Source organism: Periophthalmus magnuspinnatus, chromosome 12 (assembly GCF_009829125.3).
Source record: "Periophthalmus magnuspinnatus isolate fPerMag1 chromosome 12, fPerMag1.2.pri, whole genome shotgun sequence".
Lineage (NCBI taxonomy): Eukaryota > Metazoa > Chordata > Actinopteri > Gobiiformes > Gobiidae > Periophthalmus > Periophthalmus magnuspinnatus.
In genome coordinates, this window is record NC_047137.1 from 2,110,829 (window position 1) to 2,135,059 (window position 24,231).

At 39.3% G+C, this 24,231-nt stretch overlaps 1 protein-coding gene across 1 annotated transcript in view; it reads left to right on the plus strand.

Annotated features, from left to right (window-relative positions):
- LOC117379357 (serine/threonine-protein phosphatase 6 regulatory subunit 2-like) overlaps positions 1 to 24,231 on the plus strand; it is a 35,373-nt gene that overhangs the window by 2,323 nt on the left and 8,819 nt on the right. Inside the window, 22 exon segments of the mRNA XM_055225754.1 lie at positions 1,867 to 2,030; positions 2,377 to 2,631; positions 3,515 to 3,701; positions 4,633 to 4,770; positions 4,874 to 4,939; positions 5,287 to 5,396; positions 5,785 to 5,898; positions 6,930 to 7,056; positions 9,048 to 9,200; positions 14,408 to 14,614; positions 14,858 to 14,922; positions 15,383 to 15,498; positions 16,239 to 16,323; positions 17,573 to 17,654; positions 19,318 to 19,415; position 20,269; positions 20,729 to 20,785; positions 20,878 to 20,944; positions 20,947 to 21,004; positions 21,404 to 21,510; positions 22,624 to 22,759; positions 23,665 to 23,877. Of these exon segments, the coding sequence (XP_055081729.1) occupies positions 2,405 to 2,631; positions 3,515 to 3,701; positions 4,633 to 4,770; positions 4,874 to 4,939; positions 5,287 to 5,396; positions 5,785 to 5,898; positions 6,930 to 7,056; positions 9,048 to 9,200; positions 14,408 to 14,614; positions 14,858 to 14,922; positions 15,383 to 15,498; positions 16,239 to 16,323; positions 17,573 to 17,654; positions 19,318 to 19,415; position 20,269; positions 20,729 to 20,785; positions 20,878 to 20,944; positions 20,947 to 21,004; positions 21,404 to 21,510; positions 22,624 to 22,759; positions 23,665 to 23,877 (2,414 nt within the window). The 5' untranslated portion in view covers positions 1,867 to 2,030; positions 2,377 to 2,404.

Below are 24,231 nucleotides of genomic sequence, written 5' to 3' on the forward strand. Positions count from 1 at the left end.
TCTGACCAATCAGAGCAATGCTGCTACAGCGGAGCTCGACTAATGTTCAGGTGCTTTGAGGATTTGAAAAGCTGTAGTTCCCTGTTGGCCTGTCACGATAATCACTATATTGACTGATAATTTAGTATATGAAAGCTGGAACAATATATTTTGGTGCTCAATATTTATTGTATGTAAAATTTTGTTGTAAAACTGGGGAGATTTAGGATATTTTTGTTGTAATCCAGTTTACATTTGAGCTGTAAAAGGTTGAATAAGTCACTTCTATGGCTAATTATTGACCAGTAATAGTCCGTTCTGTTATTAGTTTACTGCAACTCATGTCTTTTAATGATTCTGTCTATGTAAAAATGGTTTACTGGGATTATCATTTATTATTTTTGCATCAGTGGCATAAAGTAGTTAAGTAGTTTGTTGTCACTTATCACAGTATATCTGTACCAATATATCGTGCTTCAAAATTTGATATCGAGATGGGCTGAGTAAATACGTTGTGCTCTGTGGGAGACTTCTTTCTGGCCCGGAGCTGCTGTACGACATAAAGGCCACTACTCAAACCCTCTTCAGGACAGAGCCCTGTCTAGTTCATATTCTGCTCCACTGTGTGCAGTAGTTTTTATGGTCCCCTTTGGGCGCTATAGTATTTGTAGGCTAGTGTGTGTGGGTTGATTGGGTGCCGTAGTGTTTGAGGTCTCTTTTATGGTGCTGTAGTTTGGATGGTCTCCTCCTGGATGGTGCTCACGTGCAGTAACAGTAATTCTTCTTTGCTCCTTTGGGTGTTGTAGTTTTTTGTTTTTTTTTGGCTGGCTTGTTTGTATGGGTTGACTGGGTGCTGTAGTGCTTGTGTTCTCTTTTATGGTGCTGTAGCTTGTGTGCTGCAGTTTTGGTGCTGTACTTTGGATGGTTTCCTTTGGGTGCTGCAGTTTGGATGGTTTTCTTTTGGTGCTGTAGTGTGGATGGTTTCCTTTGGGTGTTTACGTACAGTAGTTCTCCTTTACTCATTTGGGTGCTGTAGTTTTTGTAGGTTTGTTTGGGTGGGTTGACTAGGTGGTGTAGTCTAGATGGTCTCCTTTGGGTGCTGTAGTTGGATGGTCTCAGTCTGCAGTAGTTCTCCTTTACTCCTTTGGATGCTGTAGTTTCTGTAGACTTGTTTGTGTGGGTTGACTGCGTGCTGTAGTTTGTGTGATCTCCTTTGGCTGCTCACGAGCAGTAGTTCTTGTCTACTCCTCTGTGTGCTGTAGTTTTGGTGCTATAGTTTGTGTGGTCTCCTTTGGGTTTTATAGTTGGGTGGTCTCCTTAGGGTGCTCACGTGCCCCGTTCTTCTGGGTGCTGTGGCACAGTTGAAGTAAACAGAAATCTGAGCTGCAGTCAGTCGATGTGCATTTCATGCCAAGGTTACAGATGATCGCATTTCTTCCTCACACCTCCCCCTCACTCTTATTGTTATGGACACAAATAGTGCAGTGAATTTTAAATTAATTCAATGTAGAGCTGCAAGATTAATCAAATGAATACTGTAATTTCAATTGACACAGTTGGCAAATTGCTAAGACTAAATACATGACCTAACCCTATGTTAGACTAGTAATATACTGATTTTCACTGTTAAACAAGTCTCTCACACATAAAATTACAGTCACAGGCTAGCTAGCATTAACCAACAGTTTTTTGGTTAGTCACAGTCACACTCTTTTTGTTGAAAATCAAACAACTAAACAGGACCATGAATGTTCATGTTGATCAGAGTGAAAATGTGTTGTTTAAATCCATTTAGTATTTTCAAGCTATCATAAAACATCCCCTGACACCCCTTGATCTGTTTCTGTTGTTTCCTTGTGTAACCTGTGTGCCGTGTCTCTGCTCCAGGTTATGTTGGCACTGCAGAGGCTCATCTCCTGAAGAAACCCAGCTCAGAGCAGACTCATGCTGATAAATGCCAGCCCGCGCCACCCTTTGCACACGTCTCTACCACAGATGCCCAGCCACCTGCACGGGACGTCTGAGTAACGAGAGCCACGCTTCTTACACTGGTACAAGCAAATGTCGTGCAAGATACAGAGTAAATATAGTGGCTTGCATTTGTAGTGTGCTTGGCAGGTTTTTCCTACAAATACTGAGATTTGAGTATTGAGAGATACTGAAGCTTTAAGTAAATTTTCATAACATTTTCTAATTAAAATTTTTTTACAAATATATAATTATTATATTATTTTTTGTTGCAAATATTTTGGCCATAAAAATCGTGACACAAGAATACAAAATCTTCCAACAGATTTAGTATTATGTACAGTAAAATGAAATTGCTATATCAACAAATCAAAGAAAGCTGCTAAACGTTGATGTACTGGCTAAGGTCTTCTGCTGTCTACACCTCAGGGCCGTGCCCCCCCTCCCAGTGGCAGCCATGTTTTGGAAGTTCGACCTGCACACAACGTCCCACATTGAGCAGCTCCTGGAGCGCGAGGACGTGACCCTGAGAGAGCTGATGGAGGAGGATGACATTCTGCAGGAGTGTAAGGCCCAGAACAGGCGTCTGCTGCTGTTTCTGTCACAGGACCAGTGCATGAAGGAGCTAGTGGAGCTAATCACCAACGAGCCCTCTGAGGCGCTGGAAGAGAGGAGCAGATTCAAGTAAGTCTATATGCAAACTTATGTACAGGCTAATATTTATGCAATACACAACTGTAGTACAACTATATACAACTACACATGGAGCTGGATGACAGGCACATATTCAAGTGAGTATATATGCCAACTAATATACTGGGTAATATACAAGTACCAGTGTTTCTGCTGCATTAATTCATTTCAAATGAAAGTAAATTACCCACTTATCCCTGCCTAATGGTGCGTTCACACTGGGGCGTCAAGAACGTGTTGGACACCTCTAGTTGGACGCCTTTGCATTTGAGGACAAACACTTTCGACACATGTTGTGGATGCTCTGGATGCACGTCATCTTGACCCTCGTCCAGAGAGTTTGTTGCAGTCTGCGAGTGCCTTTAGCTGTTTTGTTTTCCCTGTGTCTTTGTGAATACTGCAGACCAGATTGAGAGAGTGGCTTTAGTGTATTTATTACATAAAACCCATCAATGGAGGTAATCGGCTCGCCAACGGCATGTCTTAGTCTGTGACTAGCCTTTAAGCTAGCTGGTGCGCCCAGCATAATTAGTTTGCTGCTAGTTTGTGGCTGATGTCTTTCTACTTTTTCCGGATAATGATGTCACTTTGTCACTGAAGCGTAGTCTCTGATTGGTTGATGCTGCGTGTCAAACAAAGGCCTAATATTTTAATGCAATTATAAGCTCATGAATTGCATTGCATTGTATGTAATAAATCCCTTGTCACGCGATGCACATCAACTGTGTTTTATTGGACAACATGGCCTGGTCATATCACCTACTTATCTCCATGGAGCTTTATGCCATACTATTGAACATTCAAAACAAACTATAGGGAGTAGAAACATACTTGGTTTCCTATTTTAAATGTGTTTTTGTGTGATATCTGTCAGGTTCCCGAACATCGCGTGTGAACTGCTGACCTCAGATGTGTCGATCCTAAATGATAAACTGGGCGGAGACGAGTCACTCCTGGAGATGCTCTACCGCTTCCTGGAGCAAGAGCCGCCTCTGAACCCCCTCTTGGCCAGCTTCTTTAGCAAGACCATCGGAAACCTCATCGCCCGCAAGACAGAACAGGTATGAACTGTGAACCCACATGACGGAACAGGTATGAACCGTGAACCCATACCACAGAACAGGTGTGAACCGTGAACCCACACAACGTAACAGGTATGAACCGTGAACCCACAAAAATGGCTGCATGATCTTGCCTTATCCTTTTGATTTTTAAACTTTTTGTTGGTTCAATCACCAATTGTAAGCCCTGCAAAATGACTGCTGTTATTTTGGACTAAAAAACTAAACTGCATTGAAAACTGAGCTGATTAGGGCTGCAAGGAGCTATTATTTGAATAATCGATTAATCTATTGATTCAGTTAATCGAGTGATCCTTTTTTTACCTTCCATAAAATATCCTTAAATGTATATTCATTCATTTTTTGAAGTTATGTCTATAGTTTAAACAAATGAGTTATTATTTAATACTAATTTACTTCTCAACAGGCTGCATTGTAAACAGGCCACATTTAATCTGAACTGCAGTTACAGTAGTTGGAGAGTTAGTAGAGTGTCTGTTGAGTGCTTTATGCTCTGCTCACTGAAGGAGAGTAATTTTGCTGCACTAGCTCTGTGTGTATTCACTTAAGCCACTGTGTCTTTGCCTCTCACATGACAAAACTCTGCTCCCTAAACTCACTCTTGGATCCAAAACACACCACTCTCTCCACTGCAAAGGAAACACACACAGCAATGTTTCTGTAATTAAACAAATAAAATAAATATTTAAACGATAATGAAACAAATCAAGGCAATAAAATAATCATCAAATTTTTTTCTCTATTTTCTTGAGTAATCATTTCAGTCCTATGGAGCATATCTGGGCTTGTTTGTGCCCAAATTCCATAGTATAATTCTTAACTGTCTTCCAGCTCAGTGTTAAACTATCAGCAGTGTTTTATGTTATGACCTATACTACTATATTTTTTTCACCTTGTGTGCCTGTCTCAGGTGATCTCATTCCTGAAGAAAAAGGAGGGCTTTATCGGTCTGGTGCTCAAACACATCGATGCATCGGCCATGATGGATCTGCTGCTGCGGCTCATCAGCTGTGTGGAGCCGGCAGCACTGAGGCACGACGTCCTGCATGTGAGTGAACAAAGTTAAATCTCTTATGCAATAGTGTGAAGAGCATTATTTTAGATTAATTAATATAATATGACATGTACTAATTATGCATTTGTGTTTTCAGTGGTTGAATGAGGAGAAGTTGGTGCAGAGACTGACAGAGCTGATCCACACCGGGAATGATGAGGAGGTGCGAGTTTTAATGATGATGATTTACCAATGTGTGTGAATGGAAAAGGTGTGTAGTTCAATGAGATCAGGGAGATGGAGAAGAGAATGCAGAGGAGAGGCTCAGATGGAGCAGAGGATGCAGGAGAGGGTTAAATACTGTAATTTCTATATGACGAGTACTTTATACTATTGATAGTAATATTTTATTGTTTCTACTGTTATTATTGTGCGTGTTTGTGCAAGTGTGTGTTTGCTGCCTGACACCTGAATTTCTCCCTTGGAGATTAATAAAGTTTTTATCTATCTATCTAAATAAAGAATAACCAGTATTTTATACAGTTTTGACCTTATACTTTTTGCTTCCAGAGACAATCAAACGCGTCCCAAACTCTGTGCGACATAATCCGCCTTAGTCGAGACCAGGCCAATCAGATGCAGGAGAACTCTGAGGACCCACTATTGGCAGTACTGGAGTCGTAAGTACAACACTGATGCCAGATTTAATGAGAAAGAACGGTTGCCATAGCGAGGATAACTAAATGTAACCATCTCCATGTATTAAATCCTGCTAACCCTGTATTGTAGACCTCTTCAGATTAAATGTTAATGCTCTGACAGAATCTTAATTTTAAAACTTGGATCACTTATCGGCATATCACTTTTGTCATAGTCATCTTCCTGTACCACACTGTCATCAGCGCAGCAAATTCTCAGATGACTTCAAAACATAAACAAAGCCACTCAGCAGCAGCCGCAGTCCACAGCTTTGGTCTTGTACTTATCATGTTGTGGGGTTGGGTAAATCCCAGCCATGTTTCTTTAATTCAATGAACTGTCCCATTGAAGGTCTGATGTGTGTTCTAGGCAGGAGAGTGTCGCTGAGCTGCTCAAAAACATGTTTGAGGGAGAGAAGAGTGAGGCCTCCATCGTGAATGGAACTCAAGTGCTACTTACTTTACTGGAGACCCGGAGGTCAGGGTGAGTGACCAAATGCATTCTGTTTAAAGGTGCACTATGTAACTCTTGTGGTGGAAGGTCTGCCACCCACCCTCTTATCTCTATGGCGATTATTATCACTTTGCCTGGAATTTTGCACAGTATTAAACTTTTCTATCTTGCATTTAATCAATTAGTTTTTTTTTATGGCTCTAAAATAGTATTAAAACATGAAATCTTGCTGTGAGTAGGGTCATCTCTCCACTGATCTAATCTGTAACTTGGCCTGATGTTTTGTACCTTCTTGGCTCCTTGGATTTGGATAAGTTTAATGCTATGCTGAAAGCAATAACATCTGTATTAGGGCTGTAGTCCTTTAGTCGTTTAGTTGTTTATACTTTGATCAGTTAAGACTCCATTGACCAATGAATCATGTATTAGTCGACAAATGATTTTATTTAGATGATAGGGATTTCTATGGAATAACAGCAATAAGGAGAAGTGAGTGAGCTGAAGATTTGGTATTTGTTTGTATTTTTATGTACAATGGCAGCTTAAACTCATGTTTAATTAGATATGGAATAATTTTGAGAGCGTTTGCCCCCTTTTTTATTAGACCAATCGATCGCCTTCAGTCGACTACAGCTCTAATCTCCATGGCAGCTCCATCTTCAGACACATAGTTACATAGGGCTCCTTTTCTGTTGTAGCTATGGTCTCTCTAATCCATCCAATTTTGACTTTCGGACCACAATGCATTCTAAAATTTGACAGAGGGCCTGGGCCAGGATATATACATGTATATATTATATTAGAGATTTGGCCTTTATCATGTAGCAAAGCATGAATATGCAAGGCTCATTGTACAAATTGTTTTCCAAATGCATGAATTTATTAAATTTCAGTTAAATAAACACAGCAGAAAAACTTTGAACAAGGTTTACCTTTACCTATTTTAATATAATTTGGTCACGTTCGGTGGGCCAGATTAATAAACCCAAAGGGCTGTGTGTGGCCCCCGGGCTGTAGTTTGCCCATGTCTGCTCTAATCACTTGTCTCCTGTGTGTTTTAGGTTGGAGGGGCTGATGGATCTTTATTCTCAGGGTTATGATCGGTCTCACACTGTCAGCTCCAGTATTCTAAATGCCATCGAGCCCCATTTAAAGGACTTCCAACAGATTCTCCTTGATCCCCCTCAGGTAAACCACACATCATTAAAGGCAACACACCTTATAATGATAATATTATTAATGACAATATTTTTTTAATCCATTTTCATCAGTAGTGGATGAAAATCCGCTGCTTGTTAAGGTCAATTGCCAGTATGAAGAGGCAGGGTCTCTCAGTTCTGAACAGGGCATCAATAATCCACATCATTGTGGTGTATAATGAACTAAATGTAATATGGTGATCTACTTATGTTATAATTTAACCTTTTTAAAGGCGGCGTAGTGTTCTTTTTGTTTTTAGAATTGGGGGACTTTTTATTTGAATCACATTGAAGATTTATTTTAGTAATCTGTATTTCGTGCACTTTACCTTAATGTCTGATTAACTTGAAATTTTCAAGTTTTATTCTTTGTGTGATTGTCAGATTTCACCCACAGATTATTTAGACACACACATTTACACTTGCGCTTCACAGCTACAAGGTTCTAAGCTTGATCCACAAGTTGCCTGGGTCTTTTTCTGTGGAGTTTGCATGTTCTCCTTGTGTCTGGGTGGGTCTCCCAAGGAGATGGTCCTAGCTAGGCCTGTCACGATAACAAATTTTGAATGGCGATATACTGTCAGATGTACTGTAATTAATGATAATATTGAAACTACGTTATGCCACTGACACAATAACAATAATGTAGGATTATGCCAGTAAACAAATATTTACATATACAGTATCATTGAAACGACAGGGGAAACGACAGGGGAAACGACAGGGGAAACGACAGGGGAAACGACAGGGGAAGCGACAGGGGAAGCGACAGGGGAAGCGACAGGGGAAGCGACAGGGGAAGCGACAGGGGAAGCGACAGGGGAAGCGACAGGGGAAACGACAGGGGAAACAATTAATTAGCCATACACGTTACTTTTTGAAACCTTAACAACAAATTATTTTTCCTATTACAAAACAAACAAAACTCTCCCCACTTTTGCAGAAAAACTATACACATAAATATTGAGCCCCAAAATATATTGATCCAGTTATCATTTATGGAACGGTAAGTCGATATAGTAAATATTATGACATGCCTACCCCAGTGGCATTGTAGTATATCTTAAAATAAAAATCTTAAATTTACTCCGTATAAAGTGTTTTGGCCAATTAAAAAAAATATATTTTTGATCTCTTCTCTTACTACTCAGCCGTGAATGTTGAATATATTGGAACCTACCTAGTGACTACAACATAAATTACAGTGAAATCTTGTAAAAGTGTAACTAAACATTAAAACCATTTTTGTTGCGTATATACTGTTTTAATAGCACTATCTACTGTTCTGAGTCATTTTTAGATGACTCAAGATTTGCAATTGTACCTAGTTTGAACTAAAGCAGGGGTGCCCAAACTCTTTTCACCGAGGGCCATATCTTGAAAAATATTCGACACGGAGGGCCAGTGGTCAATATAGTGGATAATTCAGATGGGTGTATTTAACATAGTTTTGACTTTATACTTTAAATAAGACTTGAAATATTAATATTAGGTCTGTATGACAATGCAATGTGATTTTATTTAGGTTATATTGATAGGATTACTCAAACTTGGCATAAAAAGTACTGTTTTGATCAATTGGACCAGTTCAATTGAAGGCCTGAGGGCCAAAAAAAATTGGTCTGAGGGCCCCATTTGTCCCCCGGGCCATAGTTTGGACACCCCTGTACTAAAGTGTGCTGCCTTCATTGTTCTCCTCGATTTTAAGTAGTTGGTGACATCACTCACCTCGACCCTGATTACAGCCAGGTTTTTCTGATTAACACCTGGCTACAGGGATGGAGTTTTGAAGTGTGGATGCCTGTTAGACCAATCACACTGTTTCTTATACCCCCAGACCCTGCCCCTCCTCCCCCCTTATCTACCCTTTATTCCTCCAATTACTGCCCAGTTCAGCTACTCTATGTGAAATGTGGTTGTGGGTGAAATTTATGTGTTTAATCCCACTTTAACAAAGCCATTCCTCTTATTCTTCTGCAGAAAAGTGCAATATTGACGACGGTGGGGGTCCTAGAACACCCCCTGGGGAATGCTCGGCTCCATGTGGCGCGTCTTGTGGCCTCTCTGCTTCAGACCAACTGTCCCTCCGTGTGCAAGGAGCTCTGCCGCCTCAACACCATCGACCTACTACTGGTACAGACGCATTCACTTCATACGCCATTTACAACAGGACATTGAACATTCCCTTGGGGTGTCTGTGTAATCCCTCAGTCGTCCAGGTCTGATCCATAGCATTTTGTCTTTTGCCATTCGTTTGGGGTGTTATGCTAACTGTTGGTACTGATCTGTCAAAAGCTCTGTTACTCAAGTTAGGCTTTAATCTGAGTTTTATTTTAACACAATCTGACCAGAAAGAACTAACATGGCTGAACTACAACAGGTGATCTAATTTGTGCTTTTACACAGGTCTCACACATGAAATTACATTCACAAGCTATTATGCATTGGCCAACAGTTTTTCATTTAGTCACTCATTTTTTTGTTGAAAATCAATCTCCTAAACAGGATCATGAACGTTTGTGTTAATCACACGCTCCTGAAAATGTGTCATTTAAAACTGAAGAAAAAATGCTAAAATGGATTTAAAGAGAGATCTTAAAACTTTTTGGCAGCGTTTGCTAATGTGTTAATCATGTCACCATGGAAACTGCTGAACATTCCGCCATAGATATACACGCAGAACACCCCCAGCATGATGACACTGCAAAGTATCAATTATTCCCAAGAATATACCAACCAATGTTTCGGGGTCTTTTACTTCTTTACTCTGCATTCATCATATTACCATGAAATTAAAGGGAGCAACAGTTGTCTCTGTTTCTATCCAAACAATCATGCAATTACTACACAGTTGAAACCAGAAGTTTACATACACTAAATAAAGACACATATGTTTATTTTCTTCCTCTCTAACAATCAGATTAAACCTTTCCTGTTTTAGGTCAATTGGAATTTCCCAAATTATTCTATCTGCTAAATGCCAGAATAATGAGTAAAGGATGTTTTTAGACAATTTTTCATTACTGTCTCAAAGTCAGAATTTTACATACATTTCATTAGTATTTGGTACCCTTGCCGTTAAACAATGACTTTGGATATCCTTCCACATGCTTCTCACCATAGTTTGCCAAATTATACCAGTTCTGTCAGAAGGAATGGGCCAAAATTTCTGCCACATGACTTTTGACTTTCCAATGATATTGCAAAAGAAGCAGTATGTATTTGTGCCTTCAAATACATCCACAGGTGTATCTCTAATTAACTTAAATGTTGTCAGTAAACCCATCGGAAGCTTCCAAAAACACATCATCATCCCAAATTGTTTAACAAATTGTTTTCCCAAATTAATCTTACTGTATGTAAACTTCTGACTTTGAAGAAAGTAATGAAAAACAGAAAAAGAGAAATAATTTTGGTAATCCTAATTGACCTACACATATTGATAAAATTGTTGGTACCCTTCAGTTAATGAAAAAAAAAATTCACAGTAGTCACAGAAATAACTTGAATCTGACAAAAGTAATAATAAATTAAAATTCGATGAATTTTTAACCAATGAAAATCAGACATTTCTTTTCAACCATGCTTCAAAAGAATTATTTAAAAAAATAAAGTCATGAAACAGCCTTGGACAAAAATGATGGTACCCTTAACTTAATATTTTTTTACAACCTTTTGAGGCACTGCAGTCAAACGATTCCTGTAACTGTCAATGAGACTTCTGCACCTCTCAGCAGGTATTTTGGCCCACTCATGAGCAAACTGCTCCAGTTGTCTCAGGTTTGAAGGGTGCCTTTTCCAGACGGCATGTTTCAGCTCCTTTCAAAGATGCTCAATAGGATTTATGTCAGGGCTCATAGAAGGTCACTTAGAATAGTCCAATGTTTTCCTCTTAGCCATTCTTGGGTGTTTTTAGCCGTGTGTTTTGGGTCATTGTCCTGTTGCAAGACCCATGACCTGTGACTGAGATCAAGCTTTCTGACACTGGCCAGCACATTTCTCTCTAGAATCCCTTGATAGTCTTGAGATTTTATTGTACGCTGCACAGATTCAAGATGCCCTGTGCCAGATGCAGCAAATCAGCCCCAGAACATAACAGAGCCTCCTCCATGTTTCATAGTAGGGACAGTGTTTTTTTTCTTGATATGCTTTATTTTTCCCTCTGTGAACATAGAGCTGATGTGCCTTGGTCCTCTGTTTGTGGCTTGTCAACATGTAGTTTAGAAAATTCAAATCTGACTTTTTAGGATTTGTTTTCAACAATGGTGTCCTCCTTGTTTGTGTCTCATTAAGTTCACTTTGGTTCAAACAATTACGGATGGTGCGATCCGACACTGATGTTCTTTGAGCTTGAAGTTCACCTTTAATCTCTTTAGAAGTTTTTCTGGGCTCTTTTGTTACCATTTGTATTATCCGTCTGTTTTATGTGTCATGAATTTTCCTCCTGCGGCCATGTCTAGGGAGGTTGGCTACAGTCCCATGGATTGGGTTTGTCCAGATCTGACATTTTTTGCTAGAGTTAGAGGGATTTTTAAGATTTCAAAATGGCTGCTTTGTTAAGAGCTCATTATAACCACACCCTGAGACTTGTATAAATTCTTTTAACATCTTTTCACCCCAGATATGTCCTGATGATGCTGCCTCAGTTTGGAGTGCGTCGGCTCAAAACCCTAGGACAAGTCCGTTGAAGTACCAAGTCTAGAGTTTGGATGTCCCAAGCTTGACCCAATATGGTTCACGTCCTGTGTGGCTTAGTGCGGGCTATAATATACTTTTTTTTTGTCTATCTCAAGACAAAAAAATTATGAAAATGAAAAAATGATGAAAAATTAATGAAAAAAATTAGCTCTGCCCCCTCCTATCTCATAATTTGTTTGAGGGCGCCACTGAGCCATCCTGCAATGTAGCTTCTTGGCAACGTTATGCAACTTAAAATCTGCACAAAATTAGAGATCGACTCAAATTTAAGACATTTTTAGCATTTTTTCTTTCTCTCAGGAGCAGTTTACATGGCGGAAAGGAATAACGATAATCAAAGCCGCAAGCGGCAAAGATTGCCCTCTGTGCGCCCCCTGATGCGATTACCAGGAACTTGCGACTGCCTGCACTGCATTTTGCCCACTTGGCCACAGCCCAGGCCACTGTCTGTCCCCCTTCACACCATTTCTATAGTATAGTGTGGTCCTTGCTTTATACTGGTGTTGCCCATGGCTTTGAACCAGCAACCTTGTGCATCATACAACTATGGTGTAATTGACTTTTTTGTGTACTATATAAAATACTGCTATAAGATTCAATGTTTGACTAAGCAGGTGCTCTCTGCCAATGAGGGTGTGTTTTGGTTCATGCTTAGTGGGTCTTTTCCTCACCATTGCCCAACAGCGCCATTCACTTGAATTGCCAGTTTAAATGACTATAGAGCCAAAGCTGTAAAAATTACAGCATGGATCTAATGATGTTTTATGATCAGGGCACATAATATTTTTTCTGCAAAATTTGAATCATTTCTCTTGTTATTTTTTTTAATTTTTATTTTATTTTTTGTGCTTCCCAGTCCTATTAGTGGCACTGTAGCATAAAGTGCGAATTATGAATTTAACTGATGTCAGCCAGTGTGTAAGTGACGCAAATGCATAGTCCATAGTCATCGGCTTGAAATTTGCATGCAAGAATTAAATATATATATATATATATATATATATATATATATATATATATATATATATTTTTTTTTTTTTATCTTTGTGCCCATGCTGGACAACCATGAGAACTGCCTTGTGTCTGTACTGTATTTTTTTGCGTCTTGTCACGGAATGTCATTGAATCCCCAAATTTAGTATAAGTCATATAGTGTTGACATTTCATGTCTGTGGTAGGCAGCGCTATAGTGCTCAGTTTTATTAGACTTAATAGTCCATTACATTCTGGCCTGAATCAGGCAATTGTGATTTGAATTTGTGCTCTTTAGGCCAATGGCCATGGTCAGGAGAAGTCATGGAAGAAACTGGAAATGAAGGTGTTTTTCACTGGCATGGTACAGACAAACTAAAAGGAGCGTTCAACAAACCTGACAATTTTTTTGTGTGTCAGTGGCTGTAGATGTGGCATGTCTACTCTCAGCTAAAAAACTAGGACTAGACGATGTTTTATAAACACGCAGTAAAAATGGAGACGGATTTGATTCTGTATGGATGACTTCCTGTTTAATAATATATGATGATTTGATGATGATGATGATGATTTTTTTTTTTTAAATTGACATAACGGCCAATTTTAAATTTTTAAGGTTGTGGTACTGACCATCTTTTCAATATTTTTTCTCAGGGTCTACACTCAAAATGACCACTTACATTGTTGTTTACTGCTTGATTTTTGCAATCTTCCTCAAAATTTTACAAATACAATAAGGCTCTCGTCTGAGTGCAAGTTAGACAAGTCGCCCTCCTCGTCCATTCATGCTCGGACCCTAATTATTTGATCACAATCCTAGTTTTTAAACATATTGCATTGTTCACATTGTAATTAAGGACAATCCACATTTAACATGAGAACCAACCTAAAACTATTATTTATTTTCTATAAAAAGACACATGGCATTTTGTGCTTTCTCAAAGAACTTAATATGATCAAAATCCGTATCTCTCAAATTTTCACACCAAGTGCCACCAAAGAAAAGATTTGGCTCTCCAAATACCACCAGATCTAAACCGGGACTGTTCCAGGTCTAATCTAGGACTAAACTAGGTCTAAAAGCAGACTAATAATTACAGCCTTCAAATCTTGATTTCATTGACATTTATGGTGCATTCTCTGACTACAAGTCCTTGATGTTTTGTGTGCTCAGAAATATTCAAAAGTAATTAATCCCTGATTTCTAAGTCATAAAAATGAACAACTAAAGCTTAGTTGTACAAAATGCTAATGCATAATAGTGTTAGGATACTAAAATTTCAAACTCAATTTTGATACTGAAGAATAGACTCGATACTCATTACCAATTCCAATACCATGATGATAATAAAAACTTATTTTTATTTTTTATATTACCATCTGGCCTTATATCTGTGTAATCCCTCAGTTGTCCATGTAGGTTCCATACTAGTCTATGTGATCTTATTTGTCCTGATGCAGCTCAAGATCATTCTAAAGCTATTCATATCAAGGTTCATATCTGTCCTGTGAATGGGACTTTTCAGTATCGATACCTGCTCAAATGTGTATGTAGTTTCGGTCCTAGTTTTAGTATCTGATTTTCGATACTTTTGACAACCCCTAGTGTTCAAGTACTATAATGCATAACACTTTACCTTTAAGCCTATGCCTTGTTGTTTGTGTTTCAGGATCTGTTCTTCACTTACACCTGGAATAACTTTTTGCACTTCCAAGTGGAGCTGTGTGTGGCGGCCATCTTGAACCAGCCCTCTTCCCCCGAGGAGCGATCGAACCATCAGGGGGCAGTGCCGAGTCCCGAGCCCATTGAGGTGACACCCCAAGAGGGTTCGACTCAAGAACCCCCACCCTCTGATTGCAACTCCCTGGTAGCCCATGTGAGTAAATGGTGCTAGCCGGGCCTATGTCCAGGCTTGAATTTGAGCAGGTTGAGTCCAGGGATGTAAAATTAAATTGAAATTGGGGCACTGCTACAGTCCTTGTTGATTCTGTTGTTTTGTCTTGGTTTAGTTCTAGTTTAGACATGGTTTTTGGTCTGGTTTAGTCATGTTTTTAGACCTTAGTCAGTCCAGTAGTCTATGGTTAAAAGTTTATTTATGTATTTCCTTTACTTCCTGCAGTTGTTCCAGAATTGTCGGCTGGTTCAGAGGATCCTGGACGCCTGGGAGGAGAACGACAGAATACAGTGAGAGCCCCTTTTAATGTAGAAATGTTTTACACTGGATTTAAATGGAATCTCTATTAAAGGTACCAAGATTATTTTTCATGTAATCAAGTCAAGTTTGTCTTTCCCAGATACAGATATTGTAAAAGCAGCTCTTAAGGTCAAAATGAGACCGCTGTGTACTGTCTACATCCAATTATAAAGCATTTTTATCATCTGCGAACCAGGAAGTGAAGCTAGTGCTCTGTTAGCATGCTAGTTGCTGGTAATATTAATGTGACAGAAAAACTGCTCTCTGAAAGTCATGAAAAGCCCTTAAAATACTTTGTTTTCCAGTGATTTGTATTTATTTATTTATTTTAAGTAAAAGCACCTGTAAATATAGGATTGTGCAACATTTAAAGTTGCATAGTGCACCTTTACATGTTTCTATGACATAAAACATGAAGGTGAAATGTATTGGATGTTCGGTCTCTCTCAGGAGTGACGGTGGGACACGCAGAGGGAACATGGGTCACCTAACCAGAATCGCCAACATGGTGGTCCAAAACGTGGAGAGGGGACCTGTCCAAACCCAGATCTCAGACCTGATCAAAGGTAACATCTGTCTGGGGAGTCTATGTAAAACTGATTTTAATATTTCCTCATCAGAAACATTTGGAGTTAGTTATGATTATTAATTGTGAGAGAATAATTGGGCTTCATACTTTTCTTTACGCATGTGAGAAACTTTTGTAAAATATATTTATGCTATAAGTAATCCTCCCTCTTCAGACCTCACGATGCTCTAATTTCACCTTGTGACATGACTGGATGGTAAACCAGGCCATGCTCCTGCGTTTTCATTCAACCCCTTTAGGAAAATTGTTTTTATACACATTCAAACAGCTTCAATCTTTAATGCACCATCTTCTGCCTCTTGCTTGTAGTGTTTATAGAGCAGCCATTCCCAAAGTCTGCTGTGCCGCAGCCCCCCCATATCGTTGTGAAGATCACACAGGGCCCCTCTAATAATCATTTTACACTCCATGTAAAAGGATGTTTTTTCAACACATTCCTGTGGGCTCAATTCTAATATAAAGAAATACTGAATGAATACATCTCTTATGTAAAGTTGTTTTTAAAATTATTGTTTCTTGTTGTGTGAGCAACCTTTGGAGTTCCCCTTCAATGCTTCTGAGGCCCCCAGACCCCACTTAAGAAACACCATTATTAAGAAAGAAATTACTTTTACCTAAAGCTGTACAAATGTAAAATGCAAAAAGTTTGGTAATTCAAATAACCTGAACAATGCAATATATTACTATCTTTAATAATTGTTCATACTTGTGTTGCAGAGCTGCCTGAAGACTGCAGGGGGCGTTGGGAGAGTTTTGTGGACGAGACCCTCAGAGAGACAAACAGAAGAAACACAGTGGAGCTGGGTGAGATTGAGTCCGGCTCAGATTTTAAGTCTGTTTAAGTTTAGTCTTTAAGTCTAGCTTTGTGTTTGTGCTCCTCTCAGACAGACCTCTGCAGGGTCAGCATAGGAGAACCCTGATGCTCCTCTCCATTAACTAGTTCTATATTCCTTAATAAAAACTGCATCAAAACTCCTCCTTGCGTCCATTACTCAGACAAAGCCAGGTTAAGAGTAAGGAATGTGGTGGAGGACAGGCCCGTGGAGCAGGTGGGTAGTGTAGCCAACAATAAGAGTATTATTACTTAAAATAATATTAAAGGTCCTGTACCCAATTTTGTCCATGTATTGAACAAACTTGTCTCACCCCACTACAGCTATATTGTTTGAAGCAGCTTTTGAGGTCAAATAAAGTATTTTCTGATAATAAGGAAGTGCATCTTGGCATGCTAGTTTACTTTACTGTCACGGCAAAAACTTGTCCGGTCTCTGAGAGTTGTGGAAAGCAATATAAACTCATCGCAGTGAATTAGATGCTCAGAATGCATAAGGTAAGTGAGGAATTGGACCACAGCAAACCACTTAAAATCAACTAGTTCTGCTTTTCATGTTTTTAAGACGGTAAAAATCAGGTACAGCGCCTTTAAGTTAAGGTTACACTTGTCTGTCCTCTGCATTTGACCTATCATTCAGTGTCTCTGGGTTAAACCAGTCAGTATCAGTGGGCGCTGCAGTGCCCTTCTCCAGATCTTAAGGTAGTCCTGACCAAGACTAGCTCAACTGGAGGATTTGATTTATCGTGTATGTTTTGAGTTGATGGGGCAAACACACTTGGGGGAGTTGACCTGAAACCTTCTTGCTGTGAGGTGAGATTGCTAGCTACTGTACTAGTACTGAACTCCTCATATCTGTGGGGTCAGTGCAATTCTATTACTGCTATTTGTTGGGTCTTGGCTCCAAATTATTCTAGTCAAGTTGTATCGGGTTTAGAAACACAGTGGAGCACTTCCTGTATCACCTTATGATGTCACAAGGTGGAACACAGTGTTTTCAATTTGAGAGAAGAACTCAGTCTAAATATACAGGGTTTTTGTGTTAAAGATGTGTGAATGAAACAAAATACAACTCCATTTATGTTTGTGATGAGAAAACATTATAACTGAGATCAGAGAATAGCCTCATATGGGCCCTTTAACGTCATGAAGCTGTTGGTATAAAACAAGAACGCAGATTTAAATGTGTGAAATAATGGAGTAAACCGTTTGTGTTCCAGGTGAGCACACACAACATGCACTCATCCAGTGAAGATGACGATATCGAGAGCCCCTTCCCCAATGACCTTTCACTGCAGCAGGTACAAACACAGCTTGAGTTCACAGTTTAAATACTTAAACATAAACACATACATTGGAAATGTTTTTGAGCCTGATAAAGCTCTGTCCCTTAGACTCAGAATTTAGATCAGCTGTGCATCAGTAGTCAGATTTTTGGGTCAAATGAATGGGTGATAGATAAAGTGAATAAAAATTGAATAATAATCTGCTGTTTTTGCCATAACCCTGTGACAAGGGGGTTAACCAATCACAGTGAAGTATGAACTTTCAGACAAATCTAGGGGTGGGCAAAATGTATTGCGTTGAAATCTATTTCTATTTTTTGAAATCTATTTTGAAGAAAATTGGTCTTATTTCCTCCACGTTTTTGCATTGTGATTGCTCTGGAAATGCAAGGAAGGCCTCTCACTGCAGTTTTAGAAGTGATAAGTTCTTCCTGTGCATGTGTGTGTACATGTGCGTACATGCGTGTGTGCCTTCCTGTGCTTATGCATGGAGAAAAGTACAGGGTCCAGCATAGGGCAGAGCTACTCTGAAATCAAATTAAATGTGAGGCAAAAGACTTGATTTGCTCTTTCATAACATCAGCCTCATGTTTAATGCAGACAGAACACTGTTAGGATTACTGAGTTTTATTTGATTTATTTATTTATTTATTTCAGGGACAATGCACATTAATAAACATTTGCATGTAAATATGCCAGAATTAGCCCGAGGGCTATTTTTCATCCGTAGTCCCGGGACAGGTGTAAAATGTCAACCTGTAGGAAATAAAATACAATAGAATAAAAACAAGGTTATTTACACTCTAAAATCATTCTTGCATACAGTCGCATACAACTCCATTCTTATAGTCATAAAACCACGTTCAGCCACATACATTCATTTTCACCCACAAACACAACATACCGTTGTCTACATACACACACAGACACAAACGGACATACAACAAAACTCAAACAGAGGCAGGATGGAGACAGGAGCATCGAGAGGTGGATGTTAGTGGTGACAAGACTGATTTTCAATTAACCATTTCTTTAACTGTAATTGTGATTAAATGATGAAAGCGTTCTCTCAATGGCCCATGGGTTAAATATGGTCACTTCTCAGTGTAATACAGAAGTTAAATGATGAACTGAACAGTGTTTATTTAAAGGAGACATTGTTAATGATGGAAAGTTATCAGAGGTGATTCTATGTAAACAGGCTGTTTAATATCCTCTGGACTTGCCCAAGGTCTGCATATGGAAAGGAGCTTGGAGATAAATTTGGTGCAGAGCATTAATTTATTCTCTGCTATGTCCTTGTATTAAATGAATAAAACTAAGTAACATAAGATGTTTTGGGTGCTTTTAGCTTTTGTGCTTTAACCTTTTCTATTTACAGCCCACTAAAAAGTCAACTTTTTAACCCAAAGGAGCTTAAATTTACTACTGTTTTGAAAAATTCCTTTAGTTTGCAGAATAGTTTTAGTGGAGATGGGGGAAAAATATCAAGAATTTAAGGGAAAATTGAATTTGGGTAGGGAAAAAAAGACAAATCAAACTCACCCAAGAAGACTCTTATGACTTTAGTTACCGTTTTGAGGGAATGGTAAAATACAAAATGGACATAGATTGTGCTCACCCCTCTCCTAATCAAACAATCCCTCAGAGATGTGAATGTGTTTTGTTTTTTGTTTAGGCCTTTTCAGATTATCAGATCCAACAGATGACAGCCAACTTTGTGGATCAGTTTGGGTTCAACGATGAGGAGTTCAGCGAGCACGACGAAAACATCAAGTAATGACATTTTGATTACATTAAAGCGCTACTGTGGAACATTTCTTAGAGGACACGCCACCAGCTTGTTTCCATACTTTTATTGTAGTCTTATATATTGGCTGAAATGTTACACAATGAGTTATCCAACTACTGCTTTTGTACTATTCCGTATATCTGTCATAGGGCTATAGACGACTAGAGCTAAAGACTAAACAACTCTGTAAACAGAAAAGTCCCAACAGCTTCAATCAAGAGGCAGATTAAACTATCCAGCCCCCTTCTAAAACTCCAGCTTTGTCATCTGTTGTACATGTAAACCTTTATAATAGTTTATGTATAATACATTTGGTTAAAGGCATATGACAGGTTAGACTACTCATTTCTCTAAAACTCAGTTAACATCATTATATTTAAGATTTTATTAGAAAGTCTTTTCTAGTTTTGTAATTTTGGTGAAGGTTTATTTTACTTCCTACTTCGACACATTCAGCATTAGCATAGATAATGTTAAACCCGGGCGAAAACGTGTCTAAATTACAAAATAGTTATGATTTGACAAATACCTTTTATTTTGTTAAATCATCATCCTAAATTTTGGATGGGGTTGATAACAGTTGATGACATAAGTAGACAACTCACTGCTACTTCCTGTATTAATTGTAATTAAATTTTGTTTTCTACTTTTTTCACAAACTGCCACTTAACTGATGTAAAACTATGTAAATATTTTGCACCGATACTGTCCCACCTACCCAAGTCACAATTAGAAAAATATATTAGTCTGTCAAATACACTCGACATAAAAAAAAGCTGTGATTGGACCACAGGCTGTATACAGAAGTGGACTAAGGGAGGGTGATGTCACCCATAGCGTTCGGTTCCAGCCAAATGAAGCTCATCAAGGTTAGTAGTTCCAGGGAAGAATTCAGAGCTGAGTGTAGTTCCATATTTGGAATTCCAGCCACAAGTATACCAACCAAAGCGCCAATCCGGAGCGAGGCTGTTGAAGGCTGTTGAAATAACTGCCAGACAGCAGTAGTTGCAGAGAGGGGCAACTACTGCTGTCTGGCAGTTATTTCACTTTCTTATTTTTCAAGTGTTTTTAGTTTTTAGAAAGTGAATGCTCCTAGCAACATGGTGACTAAAAGGCTGGCTATGTCCCATTTATATGTACAGTCTATGGTGTGAACTGAACAGTCACATTTTGGACCGCAGTAAACGGCAGCTCTGAGAAACAGAGCAGCAACATGTATGAAAACGGTTTAAAGGACCACAGCCCTGATCTCTCCAAAATGACTGAAGGCTTCCCTTTTTTTTTTTTTTTTTCCCAGTGCCACTTTGACCGAATTGCTGAAATCAACTTTAACCTCGATGCAGACGACAACAGTGTGAGTGAGAGAGGACAGAGTTGTGTGGTGTTGTGGTTTTGTGAATAATTCATGAGTATTGTGGACTACCCTTGGACCCCTGTTCCCTGTAGGCCAACGCAGCTGCCTTTGAAGCTGCCTGTAAAGAGCGTATCAGGCAGTTTGACGATGCAGATGAAGACGAGACATCTGGGAGGAGAAAGAGATCAACTATGCATCACAAGCAAAATCCAGGACAAGGTACAGTGTCGCATAGAGAAAGAAGCCCGATACAGTGAAATAACACTGGGGGGTACTGCATATACGTCTATGGCGGGAATGTTCAGGCAGTTAACATGGTGACAAAATACACTAGCAACAACACTGGCCAAAAAAGTTTTAAGATGGTCTGAAAACAGTAGAAAAAATACAAAATTGATTTAAACAGCAACATTTTCCTAACCCTGTGTAAGAGTTTAATTTTTCTTCAGTTTGAAGCCCTTGGTTTAGATTTTTTGATATTGGTATATATTGCTTATTGATAACAATGGCAAGACAAATATGGAATATTGTTCGGATTTTGGGGCTGTATTTTCTCTGTATGTGGGTTGAAGTCTGTTATTTCACTTTTTTTCTTCCATGTTTGTGTCCCTGGTTCAGGTTCGGAGTGTCACAGTCATCTGAGGGTGGCTCCAGGAGCAGCTTGGAAAATGGACGAAACGCTGAAGAATCAGAGTCGGACGAGGAGAACGAATCTACAGAGACAGGTCTGAAACACGACTGAAAAGCATGATACTCACATATACACAAGGCGTTATTTCTTCTGGCGGCACATCATCTTAGTTAAAACCATACTTTGGAACATTTTTCCATGGAAATGGATATGTTTTATGTCATACTGTGGAATATGATGGCCAAAGGAAAATTTCCAATGGAACAGTAGGAGACCTTCCTCCAGGTCAAATAAGAGTCAGGTTTGTGGAGGTGCAAGCTCACCCACAGTAAGGATGGATGTTTTTCTACATTTTCTCAGGGCAATAAAAACATTGAAAATGGTTAAAAAGTTACACGGTGGAGCTTTAAAAGTATAAACTTGAGGTTTATTTCCAACAAATTTTGGAAATCTCATTAACCAGAATTTTACAACTAAATGTTATCAGCAACTTGTCTAGATCCATCTTTCCCTTGGCAATGGATTCAAATGATTGAATGCTTTGAACAAAAAGGGCGCGCTCCAACTGCCTCTGGTTTCTTTTGTCTGGTCTGTGTACGGATTATTCTGCTCTGAAAACATGTCCCAACTCAGACTTCTGCTGACCTCATGTGGCATTACTATAGAAGCCTTCCATAGTAACAAAACAAACAATATGATTATAGTGGATGCATTACCTTTTATTCATTCACCTTTTCCTGTGAGGAGAAGCCAGGGTAACCACTGTACCAGAATAACATGGGGTGCATTTGGGAACCTTTCCAGAATAGCTTTAGAATTATCTTGAGCTGTATCAGATCAAGTATAAGGCCACATAGATGAGTATGGACCACTATGGAACCTAACTGGACAACTGAGGGATTACACAGATATAAGGCAAGCTGGTAATATAAAATACTTTGTGTACTTTGGGATTTTCAACACAAAGTACATTCTATTGTCTAAATACAGAATAAAGTGTTTTTTTTATCATCTTTTTGGTATGGGAGTCGGGAGCCTTTTCTTTAGTATTGTAATTGAGTTCAAAATTTTAGTATCGTGTCAACATTAGAGGATATGCACACCCCACTCAGAGATCAGGAGTCTAACTCACAGCCTCCTCACTGAGAGGAACAGACAGGATGACCACTCTGCCACAGTTTCTGACTGTTTATGGTCTATGGTCCAGGTCCCGGTTGGACGGCCACGTTTGGAGATTCTGGAGGTCCCTCAATGGTGCAGAGCCCAGTAGAGTGGGACTCTACTGGGGACAAGAGCCAGGACTCGAGCTGGGCCAACTTCACAGAGTTCCAGCCTTTTTCTGGGTATTGATCACTTAATAAACTTGCACTTAATTCAAAGTATTTGATTTTTTTTCCTGAATAAATACATATGGCCTTCAACCTTAATTTCATAAACATAGACATGACAGACGTTAAGCCTTTAAAATTGGGGTGCCCAACCTTTTTTCCCCGAGGGCCACTTGTTGAAACACATTCCATATTTTGAACCATAGAGCGGTGGTTTATACAGGCATTCGGATTGGTGCATGCAACGTAGATTTGATGTAGCCGCAATAAGAATCCAAACTTTAACCTGTCACATACACTTTGAGTGGAAATTTACCAAAAAAATATAGTTAACATTATATTTTAAATTTGACCTAAATTCTTGCCTCGTCTTTTCTAGTTTTTTTTTAATTTTGGTAAAGGTTATCATTTTACTTCCCGGTTGGACACGGACAGCAGATATGACATGTGTAGAGGTATGTTACCTAGCAACCATAAAGTAAACAAGGGACAAGATTTATTTGCATTTGTCATATATTAACTATTGGGTAACTTAGGTCATTTTCACACATGCTGCTCCACTTTGGACTGACCCCACTGTGCACTAGATTTAGTTCTGTTTCCTTTACTTTTGGGTCGGCCTTGTTCACATACACTGCACATTATTCACCCCAAACACGCATCATAAGCCACGTGAGAGGCCATTGGCTGATTGCCGAACATATTCCTATGACAACACGCTTCAAGTGGACAGAGCCCTGTGAATATGTTTCACTTTCCAGGTGCTATACGTGGTGGTCTTTTCTTTTACATGTGGCTAAATAAACAGTGAGGACTATGTGGTGTAAATGATCATCCAAAAGTCAAAATTTGACACCATTGTCATCAGTGCGCAGTGAGTAAATAAACTTAATAATCATAATTCTGTTTGTCTCCTCCAGTGCCGATGGGGAGCCGCGGTGCAGCTCTCCAGTCGACGCTCAGACTGAAGCCAAACCGGAGCAGACTTCCTCTGTAGCTCTGGAGGAACAGCAGACCCCAGCACCCGGCTCTGCCCTAGAACAGGGGTCCTTGGGTGGGTCACAGTCAGAGGAGAACCCCCCTGTCCAAAGTAACGCCCAGATCCCACCACAAGATGGCACACAACACAACAGGTGAGGGAACAAATACATATTAGGACCATAGACTCCATAGGCTCATCATTTTGGTCTGCTCTATATGATCCTGGTGTTTTTATTTCACTATTGTGTCCGTAAATCAAGATATCAACATTAATAGCAGACAAATCAGGCGCCTTCTCTCCCTCAGGTTGTTCCTGCTAACGTTAGCAACAAGTTTTATTGACAGCATTGCTAAGTGCTAGCTTTCTCCTAAATCAGCGGTGCGGGTGGGAAGGAGTGTTGCCTTCAAAAGCCTCACTCCGGATTGTTTTTTTGGTTGCTATGATACTTGCGGTCGGAATTACAAATATGAAACTTGGCTCTATATTTAAAAGAACAGTATTATTA